This window comes from Centrocercus urophasianus, unplaced genomic scaffold (assembly GCF_019232065.1).
Source record: "Centrocercus urophasianus isolate 14NV4802_14NV808 unplaced genomic scaffold, USGS_Curo_1.0 seq_16, whole genome shotgun sequence".
In the NCBI taxonomy this organism is placed as follows: Eukaryota; Metazoa; Chordata; class Aves; order Galliformes; family Phasianidae; genus Centrocercus; species Centrocercus urophasianus.
The window spans coordinates 27,490,171-27,516,558 of NW_024884711.1; the positions used below are offsets into that span (position 1 = coordinate 27,490,171).

At 37.1% G+C, this 26,388-nt stretch overlaps 1 protein-coding gene across 11 annotated transcripts in view; it reads left to right on the plus strand.

Moving 5' to 3' along the window:
• The window catches only part of ABCB1 (ATP binding cassette subfamily B member 1), an 83,960-nt gene that overhangs the window by 33,253 nt on the left and 24,319 nt on the right, over window positions 1-26,388 (plus strand). For 2 of the 11 annotated variants that reach the window (XM_042817135.1, XM_042817136.1), the window contains exons 1-14: window positions 8,522-8,622; window positions 8,978-9,075; window positions 11,831-11,885; window positions 13,097-13,244; window positions 13,535-13,628; window positions 15,989-16,180; window positions 16,524-16,695; window positions 17,590-17,714; window positions 20,724-20,895; window positions 21,606-21,719; window positions 22,386-22,496; window positions 24,044-24,169; window positions 24,362-24,565; window positions 24,936-25,106. The exons of 1 other annotated variant lie outside the window; for it this stretch is intronic. In XM_042817135.1, coding sequence (XP_042673069.1) covers window positions 8,984-9,075; window positions 11,831-11,885; window positions 13,097-13,244; window positions 13,535-13,628; window positions 15,989-16,180; window positions 16,524-16,695; window positions 17,590-17,714; window positions 20,724-20,895; window positions 21,606-21,719; window positions 22,386-22,496; window positions 24,044-24,169; window positions 24,362-24,565; window positions 24,936-25,106 — 1,776 coding nt within the window. In that variant the 5' untranslated portion in view covers window positions 8,522-8,622; window positions 8,978-8,983. Of the gene's footprint in view, window positions 1-268; window positions 1,331-8,519; window positions 8,623-8,977; window positions 9,076-11,830; window positions 11,886-12,513; window positions 12,533-13,096; window positions 13,245-13,534; window positions 13,629-15,988; window positions 16,181-16,523; window positions 16,696-17,589; window positions 17,715-20,723; window positions 20,896-21,605; window positions 21,720-22,385; window positions 22,497-24,043; window positions 24,170-24,361; window positions 24,566-24,935; window positions 25,107-26,388 lie in introns of those variants that run through there. 8 more of the 11 variants (XM_042817128.1, XM_042817137.1, XM_042817126.1 and 5 more) reach the window with 7 other exon arrangements.

The window sequence follows — 26,388 nt, forward strand, 5'->3', positions numbered from 1 at the left end:
ACTCCTTGCCAACACAGGCTAAATTTAAATCAGGAATCTAAAGTCATAGCTATTCCCTTTCTCTCACTACTACATTGTAATTTATTCCAGACAGCAACTGAAGTAATACAACTTCCTGAATAGTTGTCCCATCACTGCCTCCTAGGCCATAGAATTATCATCTTACTCTTTGCTGCACTACACATAGTTCAACAGGTGTCCCCAGACTGCACCATAGGGGGAAAGGGTATCTGATTCTAATTTGCCCTTTGGTTTGTTCATTGCACAGATTGTCCAGGAAGCACTGGATAAAGCCAGAGAAGGCCGCACCTGCATCGTGATAGCTCACCGCCTGTCCACCATCCAGAATGCTGACAAGATTGCTGTGATCCAGAACGGCAAGATCATAGAGCAAGGGACTCATCAGCAGCTTCTGGCTGAAAAAGGCTTCTACTATTCACTGGTCAATGTTCAAAGTGGGTCTTGCAACATGTAAATTAAAGGCAGTACTTCTCTCCAAAGTGTCACTCAAATTATTTCAATACTACATAATATTACTGGTCAGTCTTGATATTTTTTTTTCTCCAAAACTAAAGACTTTTTATAAATCCTATGAAAACAAGAAATAACAATGTACCAGTTTCTCACTACTAGTTTTCATTATTCAAACTACTTTACTGCGTGCCCGAAGTAGAAGCCTATTACACCCATAAAAGTAGAAGCTTGCTAAGCCAAATTTAATTCATGTTAGTTGCTTTGAACTCTAGCAAAATCATGCTATTCAGGCACATCTGGTAAACAGTATGTAAACAAGGTAGTACACATTAAAACCAGTGTTGCTATTGCTAGGAACAAGCCTTAAGCCTTATCTTAACAGTGCCTTATGCTGACTGTGTAGGGACCCAGTTATGGGTCAAGGACAAGTTATGGCTTGTTATCAACTTATGAAAACTTGCAGGCCAACTGGACCTTGATGCCAGATATCTCTTGTGGAGCTTTAGCCTGGGATTACTGCAAATATGGTCTTGGAAATATGGGTACATGTTGAAAAATAAGGCCCCAGAACTATTAAGAAGTATCTCACTTGTGATCACTTACTCACTGTGGAAGAAATGTGACTAAATGCTGGGAAAAATTGCTTTAAATATATTACAGAAAAGAAGCAGCAGATAAGAAATTATAATTACACAGCATGAGCTCTGTGGTTCTGTATATCAACTGCTAATTTATTATATGAATTTTAAGAGTTAACTGCTTTGAATATGTTATAATAGCAATTAAGATTTTACCATTAGCAATGTGTATTGTTAATGAATATCTCTGAAGTAAAGTTCTATTTTAAAATTTAAAACTGGCCTGTTTTATCAGTCTTGTGTATTTCTGTCAGCAGTTTCTAATTCTCTAAGATTTATATATATAACCTGCCTAGGTACATGTAGATAGTTACTCTTACACACACATATATGAACGTGCTGATGGATAAGTTGGTCGTTATATTAATAATGCTCTCCAGAATACTGATTAATGTGATCATTCTTCAATCTCTTTTCTTCTGTGCCTGTTGGACTGAACACCAGTTTGAGTACCAAACTTTTTTGTTTCCTGCAACCTGAAAAAATAACTCCTTGTCCATGAGAAAGGCTATTAGTCTGCATCATAATATAAACACATCATAAATTTGCAAGAAGGGTACTGATATTTCTTAACATTACACTTCGAGGATTCAAGTGGTAACATATTTAGATTGCTGTTTTTTAGACTAAATTTTGAATTTTAATATTTTATCTTTAAAAGTAGGCTTTTTATTTTTGTAATGATAGGATTTCTGATGTTTGGATTAGTGTTTACTGAATCAGATTGCAGAGGCAGGCACCTCTGGATGTTACTTTGCCTAACCCCCACTTGCTCAAGCAGGATCACCCTGAAGAGCTTGCCCAGCACCATGTTCAATGGTTTTTGGAGACCTCCAAGGAGGAAACTCTACAGCCTTTTTTGGCAGTCTGTGCCAGTACTTCAGAAACTGAATGGCTCAGAAGTACTGTCTGAGGTTTGGGGGGAGCCTCCTGTGTTCCAGTTTTGCCCACTGTCTCTTTTCCTAGCACTGGGAACTACTGGAAAGAGCCTGGGCCCATCTTCTTTGCACCTTCTCTTCATACACATTGGTAGGATACCCACTGAAATAATCAAAGATACTTGATGATATATATATGTCTTCTTATTATGGAGTAAGATGCCATTCTTCCCTGTCATGCTGAGTATTTACACACCTGCACAAATTCCCCTTCTGGAAGAAAATATTCCGGAATTCTTTTTCTACACATTTCTTATGTCAGATTTCTGCCTCTTGCACTAGCTTTGGAACAAGCTCTCAGAGGGTTTTAAGGATTGACATCTCCTCAGCAATCCTAATGACTTTCAAAGCGTATGCCACTGATTGTGGAAAAAACAAGAAAGAAGCATTTAAGTTCACCAGTCTGATGGGTCTCCTGATGATGGGCCTCCTGCTAGTCCTCCAAAGAGTGCTCTCAAAAGAAAAAGGTGTCTTAGGTACACAAGCTTTTTCCAACTGCAAATTCTTGTCAGTATGTTGAATACTATCATCCTATTGCCCAACGTTGACCAGCATACTTGCCCCTACAATGGCAATTTGCTGTTCTTCATGCAATAAATACCTTACTAACAAGCCCTTATCTCATTCCTGAGATATAGAAAGAACACCAATAATATCTAGTGTTCTTTCCTCATAGAACTCTGAAAGAGCATCATTCACCAGTTCCAAAGATCACAGACTGTCTCAACTTCAAACAATGACTGTAAAACAGTTATGGATCTCCACTAGTCTCTTCATCAGATATTCCTTCCCTAGCTATCCCATGTTGGGATCAGTGATCCTGATGTTGACTCCCAGTCAATCTAGCTTTAATGGAAACAATTCCCTTTCCTTATAAGCAAATCCTTTTAACATGCTCATCTGTTTCTTGCTATTATACTTGTCTAACAGAACATTAATATCTGCAAAATTCCACAGATCTTGAAAGATTTGTTAATGAGTATTCCTTGTGATTATTCAACGTACAAATAGACATATAGCCAATCTTTTCCTCAAGATCTGTAGTCTGCATTTATAAAACATCCTCCTATTCCTCTCCCTGAAAATGCAATCTAACTTGCAGATTTTGTCATTGAAAGGAAGACAACTTTCAACAGGTGAAAAACATGCCATACTGTCCATGAATAACTGCTATTGGCAAGTGGCCAGGCTTTTTTTTTTTTTTCCTGGATACATAGTCTAGAATTACTTAATTCCCCTTTAATTCCTCATTCATTAGATATTTCTAATGCAGGATGGTTTCTTTTATTGTAGCTATTCTAATGCAGCAAACCAAAATCAGAAAGTGAGAAACAGAATGAGCATCCATTTCAAATAATTTGCAGTGAATTGCACAGACTGTAGAGATATCAATAGTAGAGAACAGTGAGAAAAAGATCACACAAGTACAACTGTCTATAAGTCCCTATATTGTAGAGTGAGCATACTTCCTTTTGTCTTTGTATGCTTCATTCTATCTGTGAGCTAAGGAGGTAGTAATCTAATACTGCTGCTGGGACAGGACTGCAAACAGCTAAAAGTAAATGCTTATGCCTGAGCTTGTTTCTCTAAGCAAGCTTCCCTTCTACCCTTTGTTTAACAAATGTCTGATCAGTGAAGCCCAGGGCACAGCTCATTCCATTCTAGAATCACTGTCACTAGCAACTCAGATTAGCAATTAAATAAGATCTGTTCTCTTCATAGAAGGATATGAGGTTGATTACCATGACTGCCTACATTGTCAATGCCATAACTTAGAGAAAATGAGCGATATGTTGAATGACTAGGGCATTAAAATAGGTTTCTTACATCCTGGACTACATTATGTTTCATAAAAAAAATCTGTTAACCTTGATTGTAGCTTCGTATTCTCCAAAGATACAGACATTTCTTATAGAAATACTAGAAAATGTGTGGGGTGCTTTAAAATGCCTAAATATTTAAGGTCATTGATATTTTATGTAACTTAAAAGCAAAGGCTCTCTGTCCATATCAAGGTGCATATAATCTGTTTCTTCATAGTTTCATTTCAAGTGTTCATAGGTAGAAATCATCATTCATTTGCTTAATAAAGAAGACAAATATGTTAACAAATCTTTGAATACAGCAAAGAGTTGTTTTAAGTTCATGGTTCTTACCTCAAACAAGAGGAAATTTTATTTCCATGTGACTGAATTGGTTCTCAGATAAAGTACTAATGAAAACAGGACAACTGAATAACAAGATTAACGTGTAATCTATGAAAAGAGAAAAGTAAGTGCAGAATATATAAGATGATAAAATGAAGCAATGCTGAGGGAGAAGGAATAGAGATCTGTCTGACAGAGTTTCCTCTTGTTCTCTCCTACTTTTGAAATGCCCATAATTAAGTCAGTTTTGTTAACAGCAAATATTTAAAAAATCAACTCAAGGCAGAACTGAGAGATGTGAGAAGACCAACAGGTCAGCTTTATCTGCTATTTACTGCTAGTGGCTAATTTGGTCAAAAACATGATTTTTTCTCTTGACTTTCTCCGATACGATCTTTTTCTCACCTTTGCTTGTAGATATATGACATCTTTTACAACATTTATCTTGTATTTGTTGTACCCTATGTCATTCCTGACATTCATATACTTCATAGTGATGTATGATACATAATAACACATCATTTTCATACTGTTCAAAAAACAAACAAAATTTATGGGCACTTACCAAGGCTGTGATAGAAGAATGCACAGTGGAACTGTGACAAGTTTCTCCGACCACAAACTCAGAGGTTCTGTTGGGTAGACCTACAGATCATTTATCTCTATATGCATGTCTATTCTTCAGTGTAAAAGAAGAGTAAATAGAGATGAAAATTACCAACATATTTACTAAATCATAAACAACTCAGACTTTACTCCCCATGTAATTTCTATTTGAGGATCATAGTTCAGGATGCTACTATTTTAAGCTTTATCTTTGTAAAAGTAGATTCAATAAAGCATACAACAACAACAATCTAGTTTTGCAGATGTTTATAATTTTACTTCCTGAGTTTCCTCAGCAGTTTGATAAATCATCAGAAACTTAATTTTTCACTTGGTTTTCATTTGAAGATTTTTATTATTTTTCTTTTGAAGATGTAATTATATCTTCTCTCATTCTTATTTATGAGACTTGTTAGAAAAAACGCATGTGCTTTCCAAGAATCTCTCACCAATAAGGAATTTCTAAGAGATAATTCACATTTTCTCTAGAATTTCTTATGAAAAAAAGGAAAGATTGGAGGAATTTCTATGTCTGAACTTTCACACCAGCCTCCTTTGTGTTCATGAAGGAAGGTGTTTTCCCGACTGTCATCAAAACTAATCATTAATCATTTTTTCTCTCTGTAGCTGTATCTTAATTTGCCACATGATGGCCTCATTTACTCAGACACAACTATTTTAAACTGCATCTTCTTTTAGATTTTATTTTCTTCATGTTTTGTTCAACTCTATGCAGACATTGTTTGTATTGAACTTAAAGAGCAATATTCTTAAGATCTCTTGGTCATGGACCAAGATCCCCACCCTATTCTGTTCCACTCCTTTCTTTCCTCTTTTCCATCAGTTTACAGTCCTGGAAGTTCTATGACTGAAGTTGGAGTTCATAAGATCTGGGATAGTGTTAAACTGAACTACAGGCATTAACTGCTCTTCCAAGCTTGTACTATGTTAAGTATTCCTACTGAAGGTGAGCAATAAGGACAGAGAAAGTTTATCTTAGCATTTAAAGGAGATTAAAATGTTTTTGTGTGTGAAATGGTTAGATGTAAGCTGCTGATCCACAGTTGGGTACTGCTGGGGCAGCCATCAATATTTTGCCATTAATTTCCTTTATCGGGCAAGTCTTTCAGCCAAGAGTAACAATGGCCTGTAATATATTGTGCTTCAAGTGATGACACAGTAGTCACATAAATCGGGTTACAGCATATGAGTACCTTCAAGTATCAAGCCTCAGCCTATTTCTGTCATAGTTTCTCCACTACAAAAGTTGACTGAGAAGTATCAAATAAACAAAATGTGAATCTTGTCCTCTTCAGTATTTTTAGCTTCAGTAATGTGATTTGAGATACAGAATTTAGGTACCATTTTCCTGAGTGAATTACTTCTTTAAAAAGCTTCATATTCAACACTGCTCTAATCCTACATAGACCTTCAGACAGCCTATTGTCTTTAAAGAACAGCTATAAAAATGTAAAAAATAGGTTATTAATAAAATGCTACAGTTACATTAAAGCTTTTCCCTTCCAAAATAATAAGCATTACAGGCATTTTAACACGAGAAAATACTTCTTTATTGTGAGGGCAGTTAAGCACTACAACAGATCTCTCAGAAAGGGTACGGTCCCTCCCTTTAGATATTCAAAACCAGACTACACATGGCATTAAAAAAACCTCCCAACCTGTGCCATTCTCTGACTGCAGGAAAAGTTAGAGTGAACCATCCAACCAATTAATAGATCCATTCCCTATGGTAGCTTTCAGGATATCAAAACAAATCAATTCATCACAAGAGGAAAACGGTTACGAGAATAATGCTAGAAAGTTGCTTTCTCAGCTTTTTCCCCAAAAAATATCCTTAACTTTAAACACAACAAAAAAAGTTAGAAATACTTTACTACCTCTCAGATCAAAGTATCATCAACAGATGATGTGTGATTCTGTGTGTGATTGTGTTTAACCTTTGTGCGTCATTTAAGAGGAAGTTAATTGATCCACTTTTAGTTATTACTCCATTTGTCATAACAATATAATAAATAACATACAAACATATTGCTTACTATATATATATTATATAATAATTACATATAATTATTTCATATGTAATAAAATCATAGTGTGTATTTGTCCCAAAGATTGTTCAGTTTTCTTCATTTGGTAGGACTAACAGCTTTAGTTCAAAGCCATAAATCTGTGCTGGTTCTCCACAGGAAAAAAAGCAATAGAAATGTGAAATCACTCGTGTCACTCATGAAGTGGTATAAATTAGAGATTTAGGCAAAGAGGGCCTTTTCTGTTTAATTTATTTTACCCTTACAGAACTCAGTTCAAAAACGCAGAGACTAATCTACAATTTTCTAGTTTATTGGTTTGGTTTGAATCAGTGATATGGTTCTGAGTGCATTCTTTAGTCATCTCCATTTATTGTGTATTAGTTCCACTCTGAAACCTTGTGCCGTATGTGAAGTCAGTTCCTATCAAAGGAAAAATATAAATTCCATTTATGAATTGCCCCACCTTTTAATGGAGATCCTGGATTTCAGATCAGTGCTACAGCAGGGTCTACCAAATCTGCCAGTAACAGTATCTTAAGCAGAATTCCCTCAGAATCCTGGAGAGGTTACAGTACAGTGTGTGCAGGGCTTGGTGTTAAATTCCCCTTACCACTTGCTGTTCACAGCTAGTCCTCGCCTGACGCCATGCTACTCTTCATTCCTTCAAATGTCTTCTGGTTTGAAGTCCTTTTCTTTACCTGTCCATCTTCAATTGCCTTTTCCCCTTGTTCCAACCACTGATTGCTTTGTTTTATTATTTGTTTTACTTATTTGTTATTTGGAGTGCATTTTCCCTTCCAATTCTCAAAAAATTTAGGGAGGAACAATCCAGAACCACACAGAAATGACGTTTCTAGTGAGTTGGTGCCATGAAAAGACCACAGGTTTCTCAAGCAGAAGGGTAAACCAGCATCTGTATTTAGAGGTTGCTCATGTGCTACCTGCAATCAGATAAGAGCTGCAACATGAAAAATTGAAGAAAATGAAGAGAGTGTTCTTAGAGAGCCAGGATAGCGATGGGACTTGGAGGGAGGGGCAGCAGCTGTGCATATCCCATAATGGCATATACCCAAATGGCAACACAGAGAGCAACACTGTGGAGGTTAACCCTGCTCCACAGTGGAAGAAAAAACAATACAAGTAATAAATAGCTACAGGAATGGGTAATGATGGTGCAGTGGGTTTATGTAGCACAGTTCTGGAAGTGGAGGCAGCCTCTGTGAGGAGAGGCCCCATACCAGACCCAGCCAATTCCAGGCAGCTCCAACAGCTGTGCTGCAGGACACAGCTGAGTCCCCCAGCTAAGCTAGAGCCTGTGGGAAAGGACAACATGCTATGCAGGCAGGGAGGAGCCATTTTTAAGCCTTTCTATTCTTTCTCAATCACCACAGCGATTCCCATTTGGTTTGATCGCTTCAGCCTCAGAGAGAAGGTGGGGTTCGGTGCGCAGTGTGCTGGCATGCCCTGGGTGCTGCTCCACAGCCAGCCTGGCTCACTAACCATAGAAGGTAATCATAGAAGGAGTGAAGAATACATTAATACGGAGACTGCCTTTGGGAGGATTTCAGTGCACATACTCCCTCACAACCCTAACCAACTCCAGGGGAAATCCTGGCACACGCCCATTATCCTGCAAGCACCCAAAACTCACTAGTTTCACACAAAATGAACAAAGTCCAACCTCACTGCACAGTTCTAGCCAAGCTAGACCTACTGACTGCTGATTAACCTTCCAGAACAGGTGAAAACATTAAAATCTGCCCTCCTGGTAAGTCAGTACATTTACTTCGTCTGAGATAAATGATCAGTGTCTGATACTGAATATTTAAAAAATGAGCAAAAATTTCCAGTGAAATTTCATTGTACTTTATAATGCATTCTACTGTTTCTTTTGTATTATTATGTTACCTTGCAGAAATGCACATGCTTTGAAATGAGATACTTCCAAGGAGTATCTCATTTGCACCCTATGCAGAGGATGCCACTGGGTTCCTGCTTCAAATCTGATGACAGGCTAGTTTCAAACAGCAAATCAGGGCAAACATTTTCAATTTCTTTTCTTTACATCCTCTCAAATAAGTATTACTGATAGTTTTTCCTGAGGTACTTTGTTTCTTGTGCAGATTAAAATGGGTTCTGAAGAAGAAATAAAGCATTATGTAAATGGAAGGGATGATAATATTGCTGTATCATATCAGAATTATGGATCTGAAGGCAAATGGTAAGTACACTCATTGATTTCAAAATATTCTATTAATGTTTTACCTTTAAATGCATAGGCTTAAATTTTGTTGCTAAAGAACACATAAATAATCAATGTTTTCTGTCTTTGGAGTAGTCTTTGATTTCCATTATTCTCTTTAGAGAGTACAGATAAGTATAGGTGTAGAAGTGTATAAATATCTATATCTAAATATAGGTAAATCTCACTATATCGATGTATCTCACTACATCTAAACATAGATGAATTGTTAACAGACACATGCAGTTGACACATCCAGGTCAGGAGAGGCTGTCTGAGAAGCTTTGCTTTGGTAGAAGCTTTGCTTTGGTAGAAGCTTTGCTTTTACCTTGATGCTATGATTTTCTGTTGGGGTTTTTGAAAAGTTGGTTGCTACAATCATTCTTTCACAGAAAGGTAGTGGCAGCCATATCTGTCCTGCTTTGTTAAAAGGTTGAGCCAAAATACTGAGAAAACTGAAATGAGAGTAGCTTATTCTCTGAAAATAGTGTAACTTTTTTTTTACTAGAATCAAAGGCCAAATCAGGTCAGATGTCCAGCATGCTCTCCTCTCTGTCCTATTCATCCCTTTCAAGAAACAAAAAAAGGGTTGTAGTGGAAAAGGGATTCCATGATTTAAAGAACTGCATGATACTGTAATTTACTGTTTGCCATCATATGCAGTAGAAATCACTTAATTCCCACATGGCTTATAGGACAGGATTTAAGATGGTTTGAGTAGGACTTGCAGTCATCAGAAACATGTCTTTGAATGTGGTCACTTGAAAAAGAGTCTTCTTCCAGTTAGGACTGATGAGAGTTTATGAAACTGTTGACTGGCACTGTCCTTTTCATGTCCTTTAAAATAACTTGCACCCATTACAGTGGAAATTGATCAGTATTTGATTGAACATTGAACTTTGTAAGTCAAGAGAATCCCCATTGCAAAACAGGGGTAAGAGTGACATTTTACCTACATCTTTGAAATGAACTGCATGAGCTTAGTTGTACCTGGACTGTTTGAAGGGGAAACTTAGGTTATTCAGATAAGAGCATTCTCATGCCACTGGTCAGATGGTTTCTAAGTCAAAGACAAATTTTGAAGCTCATCTTCCTGTTTTCTTTTGCTGAAGGGGAGATATTTAAGTTCAGTTTAGACAAGGAGTTTTAAAACTTCAGTGAATTGCCCTGAATTTGCCCTTGGATGGAAGTATAGTATTCTGACATTTCAGTGTTCACCAACATGCATTCTTTGCATTGCATGTTATCACTGCTGGCTATACTGTACCAAATTCTGCAAAAATGTCAGGTAAAAATAAAATAACTTTTGTTCTGTTTGAAGCTTAAAAAAAAAACAAAACAGACAAACAAAAAAAGCAACAACAAAAAATACACCCACCAGCCTTATTTCTCTCTCCAAGGGAGGTAGTATGGAAGTCTTAAGCATTATTGTTTGAACAAAGTGCCTTTTTTTATTGACAATTACACTGCCCATTTTACTGAGCCTTCCAGTTGTTGGGAATATCCCAGTTGGAGGTTGGAGGTACACAATTTAATCCAAAAGTGTCAACTATGAGTAGAGCAGTTTGCTTTGTCCACGTATAGGTAAATACAAATTATTTTCATCTTTTGATGAAAATGGGTGGCCAATGCCACCCATAAAGGCAATCCAGTGAATATAGGCTTACTATAAAAAAAAAAAAAAGAACAAACAACAAACAAACAAATTAATGAAAACAAACAAGTCAATCAACCCATAGTTTTCCCTTTAATAGGCTTAGGAGAAGGTTAGTGCTTTAAACAGCCTTTAACTTTTTCAAGTGGAAGTAAAATTTCTGCATAATTTTATCTCTTTGGTTGCCATTGACCTTGCAGCTCAGTGAGACACATTAATAACTCACATGTTATCTTGTGATAGGACAAGATACTACCCTGCAAACTCACAGTGATTTCTCTGAAATTCCATCTATTCATTGTTTCTTGCTAGTGCAAGGAATCTGATCACTACAAAGCATTGAATTCTCTCCACCTCCACCTTCTCCGAGTTTTTTTCCTTTTCCCCTCTTTGCAGTCACTGCTCATTTTAATAGAGCAGTTTCTTCCAAGATCAATTCTGTACATTGAGTCTTGTGATGAGAGAGACCAGTCTGTTATAATGCAATCTAGTGGCCTGAAATCTAAGTACTGAGTTACATATGAGTGGCCTTTGTCAACCAGAACTAACAGTAGGTTTGTTTTCAAAAGCTACTTAGAAGTATGGCTAGTAGCTACCATTAGGCTCTAGCCTAGGCTAGAAAGACTCAAATGGTAGCATTTAATAATCAGAGATCTTCCCATTCTCCTCTTTAGGGAAGGGGTGTAATAGATAGGAGTGAACTTGTAGAGTCTGCAGTGAAACTTTTGCTACATTATCAGAGTTCTACTGTAGATTTAGCTACAGTCATTCTTAATATTTTTTTTTTAAAAAGTGGTGATTTTAAACAAAAGTCTCAGAGGCAGATTGTAAACCATTGGATGTGTACCCAGATAGACACTGTGTTAATATGATATGAAACCTGAAGGCTTCTTGAGAATATTTTTGATAATGCTCAGAGACACGCACTAAAAGAGCTTTGAAAATCCTGACTTTATATTCTTCTGGCTCCTCCCTACATCTGAACACAATTAAGAGACAGCAGTTGTATTAACAATGCATGAGGCTTGCTTTGATGTTTGCAGTGCTCTTCCTTCTTAAAATACAATCATGATTTTTTAGCAGCGAGGACAAGAGGAAACCTGAAAAAATGAATATGGTCAGTCCATTAACAGTGGTAAGTTTAATGCTATTTGTGTATTTAGCAATCCCAGTCCTCTCAGTGTTGGAAATTTTTACTATTGCAGCTACATCCAACAGATGCAGACAGAGCAGTATTTGTAGATAGGCACGGAGGGGTTGTAACTTATACTTGAAATGTGACTGGTTGGAAGCACAGAGAGAAGGAAAATGAAAGCGCCAAATGAGGAGTAAGCATAACATATGCCAGACAAAATGTCTCCAAAACTAGATGTACTTCTTTAAGAACCTGGTATAGCTGCTCAATGAAATGCCTTTAAAAGACATGCCAGAAACAAGAAAATTTGAGCTTCTACATTCTAGTCACTCTTTCTCCATTGATTCTAGATTATCATTATTATATGAATTGTTAGTCGTATCTCAGCCACTCCATCACTCAAATCCAAAATTTACATCCAGCAAGAAACAGGAGGGTCACAGCAGATTTTACAATGTAATTGCACTCATTTTTAAGCAGATGACTCAGAAGCACACTATTTTAATTTTTGCGATCTCTTTGTTTATACACAGGCCACAGTATTTTTGCATTTTATGTGCAACCTCAGGAGGTTGTCTGGCCCAGTGCCCTTCCCCAAGCCAGGCTAACCATCACAGTGAGAGCAAGCTGCTCCAGGCCTTGTCCAGGCAAGTCTAGAAAATCCCCAGCAGTGACTATTCCAGAATTAAGTCCTGGGGCTTAACAATCATTTGAAGAAGTTTTCATTAGATACCATAACAATTTCTAACATTATACCTTTGCTTAGAACAATGTTCCCCCCCTGCTGGGGAATTGAAAATGCATGAGCTATCTGAATTAGCTTGGAAAAGAGAGGATTGGGCAACTTCAGTGCTGCACTCTCAATGATAACTGCTATAAGATTTAACAAGTTAATTCAGTTTAACAGTTAACTGTAACTCTTGGTAGACTTGGGTTTGATTCAGATTTAACTCAAATCTGCATCTTCTAGAACCTAAGATAGATTTAGGAAAAAAAAATTTGTTTTGTAATGGAACAATTTCTTATGAAAACCATTATTTTATTCTTAAAAACGTTATTAAGTTTCTGGTTTGCTCTAGTTTTATTATTTTATATATTAAAAATTTATTCATTTATTTTGACACATTCTTTGAGCATTGTTAACACGGCGTTGTCACTCAGATGCATTTGTTGTAAGAGAAGATTTCAGCACAGTTTATTTCCATTTTCAGTTTCGATACTCTGACCGGCAGGATAAACTCCTGATGGCGCTGGGCACTACCATGGCAGTACTCCATGGGGCAAGCCTACCCCTTATGATGATTGTCTTTGGTGACATGACAGATTCTTTTATTGCTTCAGAAAACATCACTTATCCAGGTAAAAATTCCCTAGGTGGTGATGTTTCCGCTGTGGTTAGTGGTTGTAAAGTAGTTGAATTTAGTTAGTGTTTTTACTGCTGGTTATATCTGTGGTAACATTTTCACTGCTGGCTTCAGAAAACTCTTAGTACTGTAGAGTGTATCTTAAACTAATCGTGTTCAGGCACTAGAAAGCTGACAGCTCTTAATCTTCATTCAGCATTGTGTGGATAGGATTTTAGAGAAGGAAGTTATTATCTCTTTCAGTAAAAACAACTAACAAGATTTTCTCTATTGTTTTTTCTTTAGCAAATTTTTCTTTATTGAACAGCACATTGGTGAATTTTTCCATGGAATTTTTTTCTTCTCTTATTTTGGGAGAATTGGAAGAAGAGATGACCAGGTAATGGGAAAGTTTTCATTCACTTTGTGGCTAATCTTTCCTTGTACTGAAGATCTCTAGCAATTGTCCTCTAAAGATTAAAATACTTAATCTCACTGTAAATACTTTGTGCAACTGAAGGAGCTCATTTTTTTTATGTCTTTAGGCCAGCATCACTGCACGAGTCAGGAGAATCTTGTAGTTTCTCACTAATCCAAATCTGTGCCAGATGGTCCTGCAAACCTACAGCTTTTAAGATTAGAGAGAGGCTTATTATTCCTTTTCTCACACGTTGGGATTGCTTCTTCTCCCATGCTTGTTCTCATGACCTCTCTCACTCCTGCTCGCAGGTCCTTCATCCATGGAAACTGTAGATACTGCTTTTACATAACTTCATTAGCTAATGAAGTTCAGAGCCAATTGTATGAAAGAAAGAAAAAACAAATTTATTGTAACTCAAAGAACCTGCTCCCTTTCTTCCCCCCTCATCATCAAAAGTTCAGGCAATGACTTAGGCAAGTCATTTATTGGCTCCATGTTCCTACTGCACTGTAAGAATACACAATATTATGCATTACACAATAAATGAATTGGCAGTTTGTTTTTGTAATGATATGAAATTCTGAGACATTGCTTATATACCTTGATTTTCTACCAGAAATTAAAACTAAATGAGATGATTATGAAGTCATGCATGATGGAATTTCCATTAAATTACCATTTTTCAGTTCCCATTTAGTCTTTGCCACCACAAGCACAGGAAGTCTGTCCACCTTAAGGTCAATCAAACAATGAGTGCCTCTTGAGAGCGTAAACCAAGTATCCTTTTGTACCCTTCTATTGGGAAAAAGAATGAACAATGAAGGTCAGAGAGAACAAATTTGAAATGGATTCAATAACTATTTTTATATAGTTCCCAGTAAATATGCAGAGTTCATAACTCAGAAATATAAACTGGGTCAAGTACTTACAATGATTGTGTATTCTTCACATTTTTTGAGTGGATAAATTTGAAGTAGGGACTGAGATTCAATATGTGGTCTGAGAAAACTGTCTTCTCATGAAGTTCTTTCATGTTAATCTAACAGTGTTTTTCACAGTCTTATAAGGTAGTAAGCACCATTAATTTTTGAAGTCAGCCTGTCAGAGTACATGCTTTCATCATCTGGGCAACTCTGAGCTTACACTTGATTGGAGTCATTGCTTTCTTTCTTCCCCTTACGCCTTATCTCTTTTTATTTTCATTCTTTGTGCTTTTCAGGTTTTTCTCTACTTTCCACTTCACTTGTCCTTTCTTTTTTCTTTTTAATACTCTGTTTATATTACTTTAAAAAAAAAAAAGTTCTTAAACTTCATTCATGCTTCTTAATGAAGGGGGAAAAAGAAACTTGGTCTTTTTGTTCAACCTCAGGGAATGGTGTTTGTTTTGAAAAATAAGCCATGGCAGCCTGCTCCTTGTAAACTATCTCTAACGACAGTCGGCAAATTCTACTCTGCACAAATGTCAGCATGCAGGATAAGAATTAGGAACTGCTGATCCCACAATTAGATGGCTACATTCTGGAACTGGAATCTAAATATAAATATTGTGCATATTTGTCATGCAGAAAAGGTGGCAACACTGAAGGTATAACTTTCTCTGAGTTGTCATTGCAGAAGTAATTCACAATATAATGTATTTTTATTTTCCAATTAATTTTTACCAAAGATATTACAAAATAACCATAAATCATAGAGTTTCTCAGCCAGAATTCATTTCCTTGTGTTTTGCCATTAATTACATGATCAGACAAACATTTTTCTCCCAGGTTTGCTGTTTTTTGTAGCTTCTCTATTATGCAGCAAGGATTACAAGCAATGTTCAGCACTCATGTATTTTTAAGCCATTCATTAATGCAATAATATTTTTCAGTTTCAATATATTTTGTTTAATTGTAATAATGATTAGAAGGTCTTTGACAGTTGTTTCTAACAGAAGCATAGAAGTTGTTTCCTCTTTTTTTTTTTTTTTTTTTCTTTTTTTTGTAAGCATGGGGCCTTATTTTGTTTTACTTGCACAAACAGTTTACGTTTTACATCACTTAAGCATTTTTTTTTAAATATAAATCTCTGTCTTCGTGGACTTTGAGCCACTAATTTTTAAATTAAAAACTTCATATTGATTTGTGAAATTTGTATAATAAGTAGCAAAATACAAAGGCTGAAATTTGATTTTGAAAGATCTTAAAAAATATTCATTGTACGGAAGAAAGAAAAATGGCAGATACTTGTAATGGTCTTCATTTTTTTTTGAATGCACACGTAAAGAACTGAATAATAAGCTATCTCTGGGAGCCCTGTTTGAAGCAGAATTAAGCTGTAAATCTTTTTGTTTTTTTCAGATATGCTTATTATTATTCTGGAATAGGAGCTGGTGTTCTTTTTGCTGCCTACATTCAGGTTTCGTTTTGGACACTAGCTGCTGGCAGGCAAATAAAAAGAATCAGACAAGAATTTTTTCATGCTGTAATGAGACAGGAGATTGGATGGTTTGATGTAAATGATGTGTGTGAACTGAACACAAGAATTGTAGAGTAAGTATTAAATATCAGTTAATTGCTGAGCATTTAACTATTGCAAATCAGTTGTAATATCTCCTTCCAAACAATGTTATTTTATCTTATTGAACACCTCTATAAGTGTAAACATCTCATACTGTCATGTAGATAGATCCTGGGCTCGTTTAGGTGGATCCTGAGAAACAGAGATGTTGGAGAATGCTGCTCCATGCTCTCTGTGGCCGCAAACTTGGAGCTATGTTGAACTGAAGATGTTAGAAACATGAAGAAATACTGCCAGAGTGTGCTGTATCCAGAGAATTCATTTATATGGTGTCCACACTTCCTTATTTATTTGAATATCATTTGTTTTTTTCAGTGACATCTCCAAGATTAATGAAGGAATAGGGGAAAAAATAGCAATGTTCTTTCAGGCAGTGGCTACTTTTTTCACTGGATTTATAGTTGGTTTTACAAAAGGCTGGAAATTAACACTTGTGATCCTGGCACTCAGCCCTGTTCTGGGATTCTCCTCAGCTCTCTGGGCAAAGGTAGGCAAAAAGTGGGAATTTTCCTAAAAACATCAAGACTGTAATTCCTACAGCTCTGCTTGGAATTTGTAAGAATAAATGTAATCTAGCTTCTAGAGACCTGTGACCTTGTCTACATGCAGAAAGCTGTAGGTATGGGTTCATGGAATGGTATAGCTGAGGAAGTGCAGTTCATCTGCCATGGACATTTGTTGCTGTAAAATTTTTATAAATATAAAATATGCTCCTATAAAGGGTAAATAATCTGTACTTTCCCCTCCTTCACTGGATTTCCATGACAACTGAACCAAAATAACAAAGTAATGACAGTTAATATAAATAAGTATACAAATGAGATAAGGTTGCACAACTGAGGTTATGTCAGGTAAATTCTGGTATGGAACTGCAGTAAATTAGGTTTCTGTGATAACGGCTGTCTGTGGGCTCTGATGTTAAGGTGAGGAGGACACTGGGGTCAGAGTATGGGCACAGGCAGACACAGCCAGACAGCCAGCACTCCATGAACCCTGCTCCAGTCGTCTCTTTGCCATCTGCTCAGCTTCCAATAACTTAGTGAAAATAGTACACGAGAAGTAAATGCAAACCCCTCTGAGAGAGAAATGGATTCTGTAGAACTGCTTCTGCTTTTGGCTAGAACTTTCAGAGACATCAGGATGTTTAGTAGTCAGCCTGGCTATTGAATTGTGACACTGGGCAGCCTTGCCCTTAAGAGCTTGAATGAAAATTGTTACTCTATTTAATATGTGCTGTCTTTTAAAAGTCTATATACATATAATAAAGTAGAAAGGAAATTCAGTACCAAAAAAATAAGTATCCATGGACATCAGAATGAAGTTTGAGCACATTCTGTTTTTCTTTGAGCAGGAGAGTTAATTCTTTTTTACTTCCACACAGATAATTTCCACATTCACTAGCAAAGAGCTAACTGCGTATGCAAAAGCAGGAGCTGTGGCAGAGGAAGTTCTGGCAGCAGTTCGAACTGTGGTAGCATTTGGAGGACAGAGAAAAGAAACTGAAAGGTGAGAAAAAAATTCCCTTTATTTGGCTGTTTTATAACGGTATCTAAAAAGGTTTTGTCTTTGCTGAAATTTTTATTTTCTCTTCTTTTTTATCATTTTTAAAGAACCTCATAAGATGATGCAGAGATGGACTCCCTTTCCCTAAAAATATATGCTATTTCAGGTTTTGTATACTTATAGTGAGAGTTGTAAGCAAAAAAGGACAGATATGTGACTTGAAAAGGCAAGTATAATGCAAAGGTCACAAACCAAGGGCACAAACCAAAGGCATGCAGGTGTATTTATTTATACCATGGAACATCATGCTTGCCTTCTTTTTTATCTTTTATCTACAGATAACCATCGTGACTGCCATAGTTCGCAGAAGTTTTTCAGATGCAAAGTTCAGTAACATTTGTGTCATCCACTGAGAACATACACCATCCCTTCCCTGGCTTGCTTCTCCCCTGTGTTCAGCTATCACTGCTCCCTGGTCAGCAAAAGGAAGCCCTTTGGATGTCTATGGCTTGTTTTCCAGTTCACCTCAGCGTCTTTTCTTTGTTACCCAGTGCTGTTCATCACCCTTACACCTCTCATCAGCTCTTTTTCCTACTTGTCCTTAAAGTACTTTCTGCCACACATCCTTCGTTTCCACCCCTCATTTCCATCAGTGTAACACTATACTATAGGTTGTGATGGTGAAATGCTAAATTACTGCAAAGCATTCTGAATCTATGGCAATGAGATAGATATTTATAAATTGGAAATTAGTTTTGTCAAATGAGACCATCTTGTTCTTGATATTCTACATCTCAAACTCATCTCATCCCTGGGCTGATGGCTGCTAATGAGGAAAATAATAAGAGGAATAAAAAAAATAATACCTTGATGGTGCTGTATATCTTCACTTAACGCTTCTGTAAAGCTTGTTAAGAGAGATGAGAATAGGCCTCTTCATGTCCTGCAAATCTTATATACGACATACCAACTGGGGAAAGAAAGGTCATTTCTATTAACTGTGGATTCAAGAAGTAAACAAAAAAATACTGGGAGGCTATTCTACTGCTTAAACAAAGATTGGGCATCTGTTTCCATCAGAACATCCACAGAGTCCCTGTCTACTAGTTTGTTCCTGTACCAGCACAGAACTTTTGCTTTAGTAGTTGCCTCCCATAGTTTTATTTTCCTGTGTTATTTGTAGAAATAAATCCCAAAGACTCTTAGGTATCATTATGCTAGCCCAATTGAATTAATTTCTTTTCATTTTCTCACACAATATAGGCTTTCCATTTCAATGATCATCTCTATTCAATGTCACCTTTTCTTCTAACATCACGTGTCTAGTTCTGTAAGATATTCTGATATTCCTTTGTCCTCTCACTCATCCTCTGTATTGATCTCATCCTCTCATTTTTCTACCATCAGGAAATTTCATTTATCATAAACATTACTTACATGCCCAAGTCTAAAAGTGTGAAAACAACAAATCCCAAGTCGGACAGAAGAGTTCATGTTGACTCCCTTGGCTACGATATCTCCTCACTGAACACCGCTGTTTTCCTTCGAATGATTCCTTACCTTACAATTCTTTCACAGTTTTAAAACTACTGTTAAATGAATGATTTATCTAATGCCTCCAGAATAAATTGGCATTAGATGGCATTAATGAAGCCCCAATGGATTCGTTTTACTGTGTCTGCCCTCTCTGGGAAAGACAGTCTTAAAGAAAATCAATTGGGTTAACTCTTCACTTTCAAAGCCTATGACAAATTTCATTTTTTGTAATTTTACTTTATTTTTCATTTATTTATTATTTTATTCTTTCTCTGGCAGTTATTTTTTCTAACCTAGTATATATTTTTTGTCCATACACAAGCTTGCAATTTCTCAGGTCACTATTTGTCTAACGGTACTTTAGTCCTGTGGCTTTGTTCACAATTTGAACATAATGATGTTCACAACTGGGCCACTGTTAGGTTTGCCAGTATTTTCATTACTCTGGAGTCAAGACTCCCTCTTCATCATTTCTTTCTTACTGTTTTCACCTTGAGGTCAGGTGTGATAATGGAAACACATTGATTCACACTGCCATCCTGCTTTTGGCATCATTCACATTTTGTAGGTTTGTTTGTGTGTTTGTTTCTACTGAAAGTTGAGACTGAAATACAATTTTGAATCTATTGCTTGTGCAGTTATAATCTCAATACTTTTAAATTTCCAGGATTGATGAGATGAAAAACCTTTGTTGCTGGCATTTGTGTGCGTGCATTCAGTTGTAATTATTGTAACTGATTCAACCTGAAATCCTTCATTTTCATCTATAACCAGCTTTATCTTAGCTGCTCACTAATTAGAACAAAATGAAAAAAAGTGAATAAGCTTGAACTAAATAAAAAATTAGAACACCTTTTATTTTTTCAGTAATTATTTCTAAAATAGACTTGCCAGTTATCACCTCCAAGAGCACACGGGTCATGTAGCTACCACTAGCATTTGATTCTTTAGTCTTTGTATTTACGTTAGTCTTTCACTGTTAAACATGTGAAACTGTGTGTATTCCCTCTGTTCATTTAAAAATCCAAGCACCAATCCAATAATCTCCTCCACATTTTCCAAAGAGATACTGTCAGAAAATTATCCCATCTTCTTCATATCACTAGCTCTCTTTTCTTTATGATATACTTCAATGCTTACACAACATCATTTTCCTTGTAACATCAAAAATGTTCTCTGGCATTTGGAAAACTGCAAAATCACAAGTTTGCAGCTGGTCAGCATCTTACCACAGCCATTTCCACTCATCCAGGACTTGGTCCAGCTTTAGCTGATCAGCTCAATCTGCCATAGCATGAAGGGCAGTCAGTACATTTTCCTCCACTTGCAACATGATCTTTTCAGGATTTGATTTCTGTTTACTGGAATGCTTCATTTAGCTTTGATGTATGCTTTGGGGATTTTATGAGTATACACAATGAAAGAAAGAAGAGTAATTCCCTGCATGTTCTGCTTTTTTCCTGCTTTATCTTTCAGATATCAAAAAAATTTGGAAGATGCCAAACGTATTGGTATCCAGAAAGCTATTTCAGCCAATATTTCCATGGGTATTTCTTTCTTTTTGATATATGGATCCTATGCACTGGCCTTCTGGTATGGAACCATTTTGGTACTCTCTGATGACTATACAATTGGAAAAGTCTTTACAGTAAGTATTCACCAGTAGCTGGACAATGTTTATGAAAAGTTCTGAGCTGATCCTGTGTAAACGTGTTTAAATTTTGAATCTGGTTGATGTTAGCTATCCAAACTGCATTTTTCAGTTTCTCAGCCCTGCTAACGAAGTAGATGAAAATACAGCTCTACGTGTAATGGATATATTTCTCCAAGTTGATAGCAACATAAAAATCACTCACCACAAAGTGCCTTGTTAAAAGCCAGCCTGCATCAATAATAAGTAGAAGTTGTTGTTTTTTGTATTCACTGGATCTTTGCTAGGGGGCTGAGGTTTGACATATAGGAGTCTAGGACCATGCCAGGAGGTGGCAAGCGTGAGAGAAAGACCAGGCACGCTTCAGGTACAGTTTCCTTTGTAACTATTTCAATGCTCAGTTGCAGCTCACTGACCTGAAGTCATTATCTGCGCTGATATCAGAGTGGACCTTTTTTGAAAAGGTTGGAATGCAACAATATGGCTGAAGTTTTAACCTCTATCAGAGCCTCTTAGCTAACAAGTTTACATCTGTGTTATTTCAGCAGCTCCATCACAGTCAGGTACCAGGTACTTTGAGGAGCACTAACATCACAGAAAGCAGCTGGAAAAGAGCTTCTCAGATAAATTAAGCTGTCTAAATAGAGCTATGAATACCAGATGCATAGTGTATTCAGTCTATCTTTTCCTTTCGTTTTTATTTTTAGGTCTTTTTTTCTATTTTAGTTGGATCTTTTAGTGTTGGACAGGCTGCGCCAAGTATGGAAGCATTTGCCAATGCGAGAGGAGCCGCCTATGCAATATTTAGTATTATAGACAATGTAAGTATCTTTGCCATGGATGTCACTGCCATTTGAAGATGATTGAACATCAGACTTCACTTCTGAATGAAAAATGAGCAAGCCCAAAGAACTGTGCATTCAATGTCATAACATTTAGAAATTCTACCTAACGGAGTTATGTATGCGGGACAAGTGTCTAGATACTGGGATGTGAGCTTGTAAATGACCAAGATGAGAACTTCTACCTGTTATTGTTTTACTTGGTAGTTCAGAAACTCAAATTAAAGAAGAAATAGTAATTATATTCATGCTAACTCAATTAACTACCTGGAATAACGCTGACAAGGGTAGCATGACTGAAAATAATTAATTTGAGCTACAACAGTTACTTACAGGACTTCTGGTGCGCACTGGAGTGGCTGGCAAGGACTGCAGACATTTTGGTACAATCAAACCACACTGACAGAAATACTATTTTACAAGTAATTTGCCAAGTCACTGGCAGATTCACAATGACCTGGAATGGTAACTTCGTGAGTCGATTAAGTGGTTATTTTCAGTCTGCTGTTTGCAGTGAGGCTTTCTGTGTATGCCTTTATGTATGGTAACGTTAACTTCAGAGATTTCACAGCCTTGCATTATGCTAAAATGTTGTTAGCAATCCAATGTGTGTTTTCCTTTCTTTTTTTTCTTTTATCTGCACAGGAACCTCAAATTGACAGTTCATCCAATGCTGGCTATAAACCAGACAACATTAAGGGGAATTTGGAATTCCAAGATGTTTACTTCAGTTATCCTGCTAGGCCAGATATTAAGGTATTATGCATGGAACTTATACAGATTTCCTGTAAGATAATTGTCTCTAATATGAAAGAATTTACATCTTTCTTGCAAGCTTATATGTAAGTAAATATCATGAAGAGAATTTATCCTTCTCACTTCAGTGAACAGCATTTGGCCCAAAGCTGAAATTGTTGTGGTGTTTCCATTTGAATCTTCAGGTTTTGGACCAGGCTCTTAACTTTCATCTTACTCCCAGAGCGAGCTTCCCTGTAAACGACCCCTCTGTAATGAGTTTATTTCCATGTAAAAACTTTTAAATCAAAGACTGATTTCTCAGATATCTTGAGGGTTTGAAAGAGATTGTCTCCATTCATACTTGCTCATTTTCATGTCACTGGAATCTCAAAATTCAAAATATTCTTGACAAAATGGAAACTTTTCAGGAATTTTAGTATTACTGAAATAGAGGAATGTTTGCTTTGCCTTATTCATCTGAAACAAGAAGAATCTTGGCAAGTGTGTTAAAATGGAATATCAGTGTGTCATGGTTTTATGTTTTTTGGTTTTTCAGCATTCCGCACCATAACATCATGTAGTGCACTGGGCCTTCTAAGTTTAGAACTTCCTTACATTGGCTTCCTTCTGGGTTACTTGTAGTGAAATAATGTGAAGTTTTATGCAAATATACAAAAACAAATACTTGTTTTTCATTGACAACTGAAAAAGAAATATCCAAGAAAATGTCTCCTTCTGTCTCATTGCACAGAAGTTTACAAATCTTTCTTCTTTTGGAGAATCTTCTTTTAGAGAAAGCTACAGAGAAAAGCTCCTGTAGGCCAACAGCAGTGTAAGTGGGAAAGAAAAGTTCTTTCTTGTGACTGTTGGCACCTTCATCACCTCCCTGAGGCTGAGTAGTGGAGGGAGGAGAAAGTACATCTGCATGGAAAGCAGACCTTCACTTTTATAACACATGTGAAATGTTGAATTTTGAAGTTAGCAGTATAAGGAACAGTATCTTCACAATATGCAGTGAAACTACAGAGTCCTCCCTTCCACAGTTTCACATGCAGTTTTTCCCTTTCCTTGCTAGAGCTCTCCTACAAAATGTCCCAGAATTTTTGGATGATCAGCAGTCTAATTCCATGGCATTATCTACTTCACAGATCTTCTACAAAAGAATTCAACATTTCCAATGCTAGTTCTAATATCTTGATAATATCTTGAAAGTTAAGAATTCTATTGGTGGAGGCTGCTGTCATTTTTAAATGTTGAGTGAGCCTGTTCAAACTTAGGCAATCATCACATTACAGCAAATGTTATGACTGCAGACATATACGAACTTTATCAGTATTATAGTCACTGATAGAACAGAAACGGGCCACAATGAGAGAAAAATGACTAAAGATGTTTAATAATGTATCAGTGGAATAGAGCCTGATTCAAAATGAAGAATACAGGGTTATCTCTGCTCAGTTTGGTAAATGTGAAGGATGTTTCACTGGAGTCTTTAAAGTTTCTGCAAGTTTACTCTGATGTTTTACATCTTGTTTGGCTTTTGGCAACCTTTCTTACAAGCACAGATACTGAAAGGCTTGAATCTCAAGATTAATTGTGGCCAGACAGTAGCCCTGGTTGGTGGCAGCGGCTGTGGAAAAAGTACAACTGTTCAGCTCATCCAGAGGTTTTACGACCCCAAGGAAGGCACGGTAAGACTCTTCAAGTGAGCAGACTGCTCTGTGTTCTAACGGCACAGCTGTAAGAAGTCAGCTTCTGGTCTCACTGCCCCTGTTCAAATGACATGGCCAAGTGTCCCCTAAAAAAGACAGGCTTTGGGCTGGGGAGAGAGTTCTTGACAACAGCACTTAGTAAATGGTGCTTGTCTGCTTCCCCTGCTGTAGATTACCATCGACGGGCAGGATCTGAAGAGCCTGAATGTAAGATATCTGCGGGAGATTATTGGTGTGGTGAACCAGGAGCCCGTGCTGTTTGCTACAACTATTGCAGAAAATATTCGTTATGGCCGCGAGGATGTCACCATGGAAGAAATTGAAAAAGCTGCCAAGGAAGCTAATGCTTATGATTTCATCATGAAGCTCCCCAAGGTAAGCAGGCCAGGTGTCCTGCTGAAACAATTGCTTTTCAACCTACTCACTTAGCAAAGAGTTTCTCAGAAGGGCGTCTCCTGAACAGAGGAACCTCTTCCCGGAGCTGTGAATATGCAGAGATGTGCAGAGCTTCCTCACCACTTTTGAGATTAATGTAAACTTTAAATTATTAAATGATGGCTGGATGAGCATGTAGGAAACGGAGAGAGTTCTAGGGACACAAACAGGAAGGCATATTTAAGCAGATGCTTAACATGCAGTGTTTTAGAGGAAGAGAAGATGCTGAGGTGCCTTTTCTGCACACTGCCTTTCCTTGGTGAAGGGACCAAGCTGAGTGTTGGTGGAAATGTGTGTGCTTGTCTTGCAGAAGTTTGAAACCGTGGTTGGAGAAAGAGGGGCACAGATGAGTGGAGGGCAGAAGCAGCGAATAGCCATTGCCCGTGCTCTGGTTCGCAATCCTAAAATTCTTCTGCTTGATGAGGCAACATCAGCTTTGGATAATGAGAGTGAATCTGTTGTGCAGGCAGCGCTGGATAAGGTCAGTATTGCTTTTTTATTTGAAGAGCTGCAAGAAGTTGCAATTCCTAAAAACTTTAAAATAAACCTGAACTTACAAATATTCACTGCTCATTCAAAGAATTGGAAGCACTTTGTATGTGCCCATGGAATTAAGTTAATGATGTTAAGAGCCAGACTGAACTTCACCAGGCTTTCCCAAACAAACTTTTGGAAATTGGAAGTTGGAAGTGCTCAATGCAGACTACTATTCCCAAGCAGGAATCCACATGGGCTATGTTCTTATTAACAGCAAAGTAATTGGTTGGTTGGGTTTTCAAGAGTGGTAGTTTTTGTTGAAGGCCATCTAAACATGCCTTTTAAAATACCTGGAGAACTGAAAAAAAATAGCCAATCCTCGCCTGTTCTGAACAATCATGTGAACTGTTTACAAAGTAGTTCCACCTATTCCTCAGGCTGAATCAATCGCATATCAATCACTGTTTTTTTTTTTCTAATTCCATTTCTCTCTCTCATTATACATCTCTGCTTATCATCCTCTAAGCAAACACAAATTATCAACATTGCATAAATATTTCCAGTACTGACCACAGTTTATCTGTGGACAGTATCTTCAGAAAGGATTTCCTCTCCCTGTACTCTCTTGCCTCTGAAGAAGTAACTTGCTTTACCTGCTCTACATGGTCATGTCTGGGAGAATCAGACAACAGAATCCAAGTTCTCATCTATGATAATCTTTTATTCTGATAATTTCTGCTTGAACACCAAACTGCCATTAGCTGCAATGACTGAGGCTCTTTCTACTGGTCCTAGTTTCTGACAGTTCACACTGCTCTGTTAAGCTATGTGGCGTGCTCAGTGATCTTTCCCCCAAACCATGCTCTATAAAGTGAATCCCAGGGACAGTAGGTCAGAGAACTGCTGATTAAGACACATTTGATGGGATCCCAACTGATTGTTGCAATGTAAGACTTATACAGCTAGTTTAAACAAGTTACATACCTCTAACCTCTCCAACCTATCTTTAAAATGTCATATGATGAGATGACGCTCCCTGTTGATGTGTCTGGCAGAACATACCGGAAAAGCTTGCTCCAACTAGACTAGCTCTGAAATTGCTAATGTTAAGCAAGAGGAAGCCAAGCTGTTATGTGCCCAGTATGTACTTGTCCTCCTGCTACCTACTTTCTTTTCTCTTTCTGTGCTGAATGCATACCTCTATAAAAGGTTTACATCAGACTACTACATAGACCACTTTTCCCTACAGTCTTTACCAAGCCTCTGCTGCATCTTCATTTACCATT